Source organism: Nestor notabilis, unplaced genomic scaffold, assembly GCF_000696875.1.
Source record: "Nestor notabilis isolate BGI_N333 unplaced genomic scaffold, ASM69687v1 scaffold23040, whole genome shotgun sequence".
NCBI lineage: Eukaryota > Metazoa > Chordata > Aves > Psittaciformes > Psittacidae > Nestor > Nestor notabilis.
Window position 1 is genome coordinate 2094 of NW_009912787.1, and position 7762 is coordinate 9855.

The following is a 7762-nucleotide window of genomic DNA, read 5'->3' on the forward strand; positions in this document are numbered from 1 at the left end:
GAACACAACAGGCAGACTAGCAGCTATTGCGGTAGAGGAATAACATTTATCTGTGGGGATAACAAAGTTCATATTAAACCGATTAAGGATATTAAATCTCTTTCTAACAGTGTGGTCATCTGACTGCACCCAGGAGACAGCAGGTAATCCCACCCCTCATTCACAGAACTGCCCTGAGGATCCCAGCTTGGCCTGAGGACATGACTGAACACATCCACGCTGAGCACACGGGCAGGGAATGGGGCTTTACACCCGGCCTCACCTTGTCCATCCAAGCCAAGAACCCCTCGGCCATGTGCTCCAGCGCTGGGGTGAGCCCACATCCACGTACACTGAGTCACGGTGGATGGCAAACAAGTCTGGGCTGGAGAAGAGGTTCAGCTGCTGCTGCAGGCAGCCCCAGCAACACAACCGTGGTGCCTGGCATTTCAAAAGGCTGACGCCCAGCTCTGCCCCAGTGCTGGCAGAGAAAAGCCAACACGAATTCCCAGCTCTTCCCTGCACCTTCCCTTCAGCCCGAGCTCCCAAGCCACCCCACACCCCTGTCAAACAGCCCAAAGCAGCTGCCCCACACAGAGTTACAGAAATAACTCAGTGCTGGGGAGCACAGACTGGAGGGTTGACGTGATCCCACCAGAGCAGCACCTCCAGAGCCTGCACCCACACAGCCCTGCGAGAGGGCTCTTGCAACATGGTGTATTGCAAGCAGCTGAAGGAAAACCGTGTGTTCCACCACCCCAAAACCCTCCCAGGAGGAACCAACCGTCCTGACTGCATTTGCCAGGAGAGTCCCAAACACCCCATCGAGGACCTCCCTGTTCCACTGCGCGGGAATGATGGTGCAGAGACCAACTGCCTGGAGAACGTGGCACAAGGAATTTGCTGCTCAGCAACTCGGATTCAAATGCAGGGCTGGTTCCCATTGCCAAACCACAGCGTAAACCCCCGGGAATTGAGCTCTAACTAGGACAGACCCAACTGCTGCAAACTGGATGAGATCACTTCCAAGTTCCTGTTTAACAGGTGCCAGCTCCTTCTGCACCTGCTCCGTGCACCGGGATCAGACGGCCTCCGCCGCGCCGGGAACATCTGCTCAGCTCCCTCAGAAGCTGCAGGAAAGGTGGCTGGAAGAAGGAACCAGGCCTGACCATCCTGCCCCATGCCCAGAGCAGGGAACCTGGGCCAGGTGGAAACAGAGAGCAAGAAAACTGTGCTGGTTAATGGGGAGAGGAACCCACAATCAGCTTGAAACTTTATTTCCATATAAAAGAAGAAAATATTCCTCTCCACAATAAAGGCAGCAAGAGCTCGCCCAGCTCTGGAGCTGTGCTCCTGGCCAAGCTGGAGGAGGGCAGGATATTTCTGTCTCCAAGCAGGACACCTTCACATGTCAGCTCTACCATTCCAAGGGTAATGCTGCGACTCTGGCAGGAATTAACACCTGGCACGGGAGGATGCTCCCAGCAGCCTTGCCCCAGGGCCCAGCCCTTTCCAGGCAGGGCTGGGGAAACATGGGAACACAGCAGGATGACGCCACATGAAGAGGATCCGATGCAGCTTTTGGCCATCACTTACACACCTGCCTCAGCCCCAAACAATGCTCGGTTTGCTCAGTCCAAAGCCACCCAGGACCAAGTTGCTTTCACCCCTCCAGAGGCAGGTTGGAGCCCTGTGGCAAAGGTTGGCTGCTCTCCTCATCTGAGGTGGCTGCACCCGCACTGTCCCCCTCAGCCTCTGCAGCATGGCCGGCAGCCTCCAGCTTCCTTCTCCTCTTCAGATGGTGCAGGTGGGATTTGGATCGTGTGTGAGCTGAAGGGAGAGGCAAACAGAGCCTTTAATTCTGGGGAACACCCAGCACCATCTCCCTGTGCAGCGTGGGGCACCCTCCCTTCCCATCCTCCTGTACAATTCATTCCTGCAGAGAAGTGAATTCCCAAGCCCTGCCCTGGCCATTTCTCAGGAAACTATCATGGCTCAGAGGGGGACAACCCTCCCGAGCCTCCTCCTGATCACAGGAAGGATGGGAGAAGCACAAATCCCAGTTTGGTATACACAGAAGACTCCAGATTGTCAGGACTCACTCAACTCTCCCAGGAAATCTGTTCCCAGCCGAGACAAAACTGGGAGGATGGGAGAAAGGAAAGTGTCACCAAAGAGGCGGCACACTGCAGGATGCAGGCAAGGTTGTGCAACTCGCCACCACCCCATGGAGCCCTGCCAGGACCATTTATAGGCCTAGACGCCTGCACCGCAGCACTGGGATCTCCTGCAGATCTGCAGAGCAGCTGAGGATGGAGCCCGGAGCATAATTAGGCTTTTGCATAACTCCAGGGCAAGGCCCCCAGCCATGAGAGCACTTAGCAGGAAGCAGAGGGAACAGAGGTGTAATCCCTGGGATGCAACTTGTCCTGACACAGCGTGGCAGCAGGAGCTGCACTTGTTTGAAATCACAGAGTTAAGGGCAGTAAAACCTCCTCTATCAGTGGTGTTACCTAAGTAGAAGGTGCTTTGTCTAACCAGACCCATGAACCATCCTAGCAGGGTGGTTTTGCTATTCCCAAGAGATCAGAGCAGCAATTAAAACTTTCCAAGCAGAGCCTTCATGAAACGAGGGGATGTGCTCACTGAATCAAGGCTCTCAGGTGTTTTCCAGACATCCTTTTCTGCCAAGGGATGAAGTTACATGCAAAGCTGCTGCTTTATCACAATTGCTGTAGGGTCACCTCAGCCTGAAATCGTGTCTCACCTCTTACAACTTGTCACAAGCAGCACCAAAGCTCCCAGTGGCTGGAGGAGGTGCTGCCTGCTGCTGCTGCCTGGGAGGTGTGCTTTGAAATCCACACAAATTGTAAAATTAGATAGAACTTTCACATCTCCCAGACCCAGTGGGGTACTGGGAAGCAGTTCCCAGAACTATCTGTAACTTGTCTACGGAAAACAGAGCAGATTGCAGAGCAGCTCAGCCCCCACTACTGTTTTCACTTCCCTTCCAGCTTTTACATTTTGCACTTACAAGTAACACCCAGTTTGGGACCATTTCTCTCCCACCATCTGGGGATGTGAGCCAAATTCAGCTGGATGCAGAGAACAACAGCTGGTCTTGGTTGAGGAAGGTACTGGCATCATCTAAGAGAATTTGGGATGACATCCCTGGAGGACATGCAGTCGCAGCTGTAGTGTTTGGGGGGGATTTTGTGGAGTTCCCACTCAGCCACAAAACCTGCTGGACCCTGATAGCTTTCAGAGTCCTCTGGTTCTGGAGGAGGCAGAGCTCCTTCAAAGCACCTCAGAGCTGAGCCTGGCTAAAATAACAATTGCACTTACAAACTGATCTCATTACAATGAGCTTCCTATTCTGAGCCTACTTCCATCTTTGCTTTCAGCAGTTCCCTGGATCAATAGGAATAAGTGACTCGTTCAAATCCGATGACCAACGACCTGCAGAACTTATCTCTGCATTGTGTCTGCACACACCATGTTTGGGCAACACATGGAGATTTACCAGTTCTGTTCCTGCAGCCAGTTTCTCCACTACTTTTTGTTCCTGGTTCTCAGCATGAGCCTCACAGCACAGATAAATTCACAGAGTTAATCTGATTCCAGCTGAGCTCGTTTAAAGTCAGTCTATTGAAAATAGAAAATCCTTTTCTATTACCACTGCAGCTAGCAAGACTTCTTTTTTAAAGACTAAACACACAAATAGAAGACACTGGAGCAAAACTGAGCTATTAAAAACCATTCCAAAAGTTCCATTTTACACAAAATTTTAGAAGAAACAAATCTCTGCTTTTTGACACAATACCTGGAAGTGCTAAAAAGGGCCAGCAGCCCTCACTAAACAAACAGCTCTGAGGCTTGATGGCACCTACAGATCCCCATGCCTGGCGTGACGGCGGGGCAGGGGCTGGGTGCAGGGAAGGGGGGAAGCCTGACAGATGGCTGCTGTGGCACCGCTCCTGCACCCCCCTGGGCTTGCAAATGGCTCCTTTCATCCCGGGCTGTAAACAATCCCTGAAAGCCCAAGATGAGGTGCTGAGGGTCATCCGGCCAAGGAAGCTGCTCTGCTGCATCCCTCTGTGTAACTGCACTGGCTGGGCCCCCTCCCAGGTCCTGTCCCCCCCCCACCAGTCCTACCTGCCCACTCCCTGTCCCCGATGATGAGTCTGTCGCAGAGCTCACACATGTGGTGACTCCGCTTGTTCTCCTTTACATCGTGCTCCATCTTCACAGGCTCTGCCGGGGGCTCCCGGCCCTGTAGGTTAAATAATGTCTCCGTTTGGGTTCTGCTGTGAAATCTGCCTGGCTGTGTTCACTCTGGGATGTGAACCTGCCAGACGCAGACACTAAGGTTGGCAGGACAGACGCTGCAGTTATACCATGCAAGACAAGTGGAGTTCTGCCACTGCGAGGAAAGCCCAAGGCTGGACTTGGAAGCAGACAGCAGAGACTAAGTGCCAAGTTAATGGGCCTGGAGACCACCAAGAAGTTGGCTTCTTGGTCATGGCTCACATGTTAACTCGTTACCCAGTACCTGGATGAAGCTCTCCACAATCTCCAGAGCAGGTTTCAGCACATTCTCTTCCCACCGCAGGAGATCAGACACCTCCAAGCCATACACTGGGGGCACATTGGGGCCGGGACCTACAGAGACACAGAAAGGCAAGTCAGCACACCAAAACACCCCCAGCATCATGTCACAGTGCCCAAGGGGCTACACTATGAGCAGAGTGTTCTGGTTTTTCCTATCTAGTTGTCCTTTAGCATTCAGAAGCAAACAGCACCAGCCTTTCCAGAGCCCAAATTATCAAAGACCTCAGGTGGGGGGGGTGGGGGGTACCCCTCTCACAAGGAGCATGAGCACCTAAGAATTCAAGCAAGCATCTCCATGGTTGTCTGTCTGGGACAGCATTGTGAAATCTGAGCACGCCAACAGCCCAGCACAGCAACAAACACTTCATCACTGCCATGGTACATGGGAGGCCACAGGAGATCAAAAAGCTAGATCCGGACACAAAGCCATCACTCAAAGCTTACAAGGAGGTGCAGGCACAGAGTCTGCATGAGGAACGTGTGGCTGCAGGGGCAAATGCTCCCAGCTCCCAGCTGCAGACCACAGTGGGAGATGCTTTACTAAATGCCTCAGACAGGGCCCAAGTTTCCAAGCCACCCCTTTGGCCTCCCCCAGCCCGGTGTGAGGGCTGCAGACAGCAGCAATCAGAGCACCCGCTCGGACAAAGCCATCGCAGGCTGCTGCGTGCCAGGCCCCAGCAGCTGCTGCTTCTTAGCACTGTAACCACAACCAACCTCCCCACAAAGCTGGTCTGAAGCACACCTGCCACCAGAAAGGTGAGCCACAGCCACCGAGCACATGGCTCCAGGACAGCTCTTGCACCTCCTTCAAAGCCCATCTTTTGATCCGAGTTTCTCCCTGCCTGAGGGTTTTTTTCCTTTATTTTATTGTTGTTTTGCCCCTACCGAGCACCTTTCAACAAGTGCCCGGCTCCCAGCTGCTGCTGCTGGCCCTGCTCCAGGGCTGGGGCTGCGATGGGGAAGTCCTGCTGGCTCCCAGCCACTGCAGCCCGCACAGCCCATGCCCAGCGCGGCCCACGGGCCAAGGTCCGGCTGCCCCCCAGCCACTGCAGCCAGCACAGCCCATGCTCAGAGCGGCCAACGGGCTCATGCTCCTAAGCTGGAGGGCAGCGTCAACTGGGCACCATGTGTGGCACCATGCTGAGCACCCAGCCTCTCCTGTCCTCTCCTGAGCAGAGAGCAGGGGATGTGCTGAGGAAAGATGGGAGGTGAAGAACAGGGATGGTGAGATAGGGCAGGAACAGAGGACTCACGTTTCAGGAAGCGGTTCCGGACCCATTTGTTTTGCCTCCGGGCGTATTTCTTGGTCACCTGCTTCAGGGCCTGGATCCCTTTGAAACAGAGGCATTAAAACAAAGGTGAGTGCAAGGCTGGAAGCTGAGCTCAGAGCAGAGTGAAAGAGGCTGTCAGCTCCAGTGGGGGAAGTCACACAAGACAAAGGTTTGTGCTGGATGGTACCACGCTCACTTAAGAGAAGTGTCTCTACTCTCAGTCTGGAGGTCTCTGAGCCAGCAGTGAGAAGAGGCCAAGCCTGGCAGGCAACACAGAGACAGTGGCAGTGTGGAAGGGCTGGATGTGTCCCAAATATCCCTGAGTGAACATGGGGTGGAAAGGGCCGAAAACCTCTGCCCTGAAGCTTTAGCAGGTAGAACAACCTTTTAAGGGCTGCACTGCTCTCACAATACCCACCTGCACAAATGGAGCTCAGGACTCCTCGTCCTCCCCACAGCTGGCCCACAGGATGGGTGACCACGGCACCACCTTTCAGTATTCAGTGACTTATTGTATCCCTCTGTAATTGTCTCCTGAGGAGACACAACAAGCCCCTTCTGCACCAGACTTGTTTTCAAGCCTCTTATTACTTCTGTGGTTTCCTCAGACTCCCACCTCCACTTTGCACTGAACCCTCCTTGACACAGGTCAACCCTGCCTGGGCCCTCTGCTGTGCTGAGGAGCAGAGCAGCTCTGTCCTCTAACAACAGTCCTGACACTCCAGAGTGGAACATGCCATTGAAGAGTGCATCACTACTGACTCATGCTGTGATCTGCTAGATCCCCAGGTTCCTTCCCACCATAATGCTGCGTAACCAGATGCTGAGTTCTGCTTCATTCTTTCTTTCTAGCCCTGTTCTCCACAGCATTCACACCCCAGCTGGGATCTCACCACCCAGGTCACTGGTGGACCAGCTCCAGATCCCAAGACACACTGTGCCCAGTACAACTTGCAGGGAGGCCGGGGGAAAGGGAGGGAGGAATTGCTCTGGGTGTGCTCAGCAATGCTCCATGCACTGAAAAAGGAGTCCCTGTCCCCCTGGGCTGGCAGAAATGGAAAGTGCAGAGAGAAAGGTGCAGCTCAACCCCAACAAGACCTGCGCTAAGGTCTGAACCTGGTTCAGCCCATCAGGCAGTGTCACCTGGAGCTGCATGGGGCTAAGGATGTAGGGCACACAGGGTGCTCCTCCCACCTTTTTGCAGCAGAAGGGCACTGGTCTCAGGTGAGCAATTCCCTTCACTGATGAGGTACTCATGGAACTCCTTGAAGCCAATGGACTGGAAGATGCCATGCTGGTAATCCTGCCTGGAGAAGACGACAAGAGGCAGGGGTCAAGGCCATCTCCTGCCGAACAGTGGGAAAGCTCAATCCTCCCCTGAAGGGGCGAGGTCTCTGTATCCCACCCTGCAGGAACCTCCCCAGGTGACACAAGCCCACGGGCTCAGGGGACAAGGCAAACCAGGCACACAGGAACACAGACCGGTGCCTTCAGTGCCACCCCATGTCAGCTTCCTGTGTGGATGCTTAGGCAGCACCAAGTCGCTTTTACTGAGGGAAAACAGCAGGTATGGCCCAGGCAAAATGGATTCTCAACACTAAGACCCACAGGGACTCTGCTGTTTGACCAGCTCTGCTCCAAGGGTTCTGGCAGGAAGACCAGGAAGTGCTGGAGGATCTGGCTGGTCCACACCTCTCCACGAGGGTGCCCCTGCAGAGCCAGGAACTCAGAGCAGACGCTGCCAGCAGAGGGCTGGGAACAGCAATACACCAGAGGTGCTGCAGGCAGAGTTGTTTGGGGCCCTGCGCGGCCCTGGCGGGGGGGAGCGAGAGCAGGAAGGGAGCTGGCTCCTCACCCACCGGTTCTCAGCCCCCTTCTGCTGGTGGTAACGGCGAGGTGCG

The 7762-nt window shown here is 54.4% G+C and overlaps 1 protein-coding gene across 1 annotated transcript in view; it reads right to left on the reverse strand.

The window, feature by feature from the left end:
* Positions 1 to 1642: 1642 nt before the first annotated feature.
* The window catches only part of TRIT1 (tRNA isopentenyltransferase 1), an 8480-nt gene continuing 2360 nt past the window's right edge, over positions 1643 to 7762 (reverse strand). The window contains 6 exon segments of the mRNA XM_010021378.1: positions 1643 to 1809; positions 4135 to 4252; positions 4532 to 4641; positions 5844 to 5921; positions 7056 to 7168; positions 7721 to 7757. Of these exon segments, the coding sequence (XP_010019680.1) occupies positions 1643 to 1809; positions 4135 to 4252; positions 4532 to 4641; positions 5844 to 5921; positions 7056 to 7168; positions 7721 to 7757 (623 nt within the window).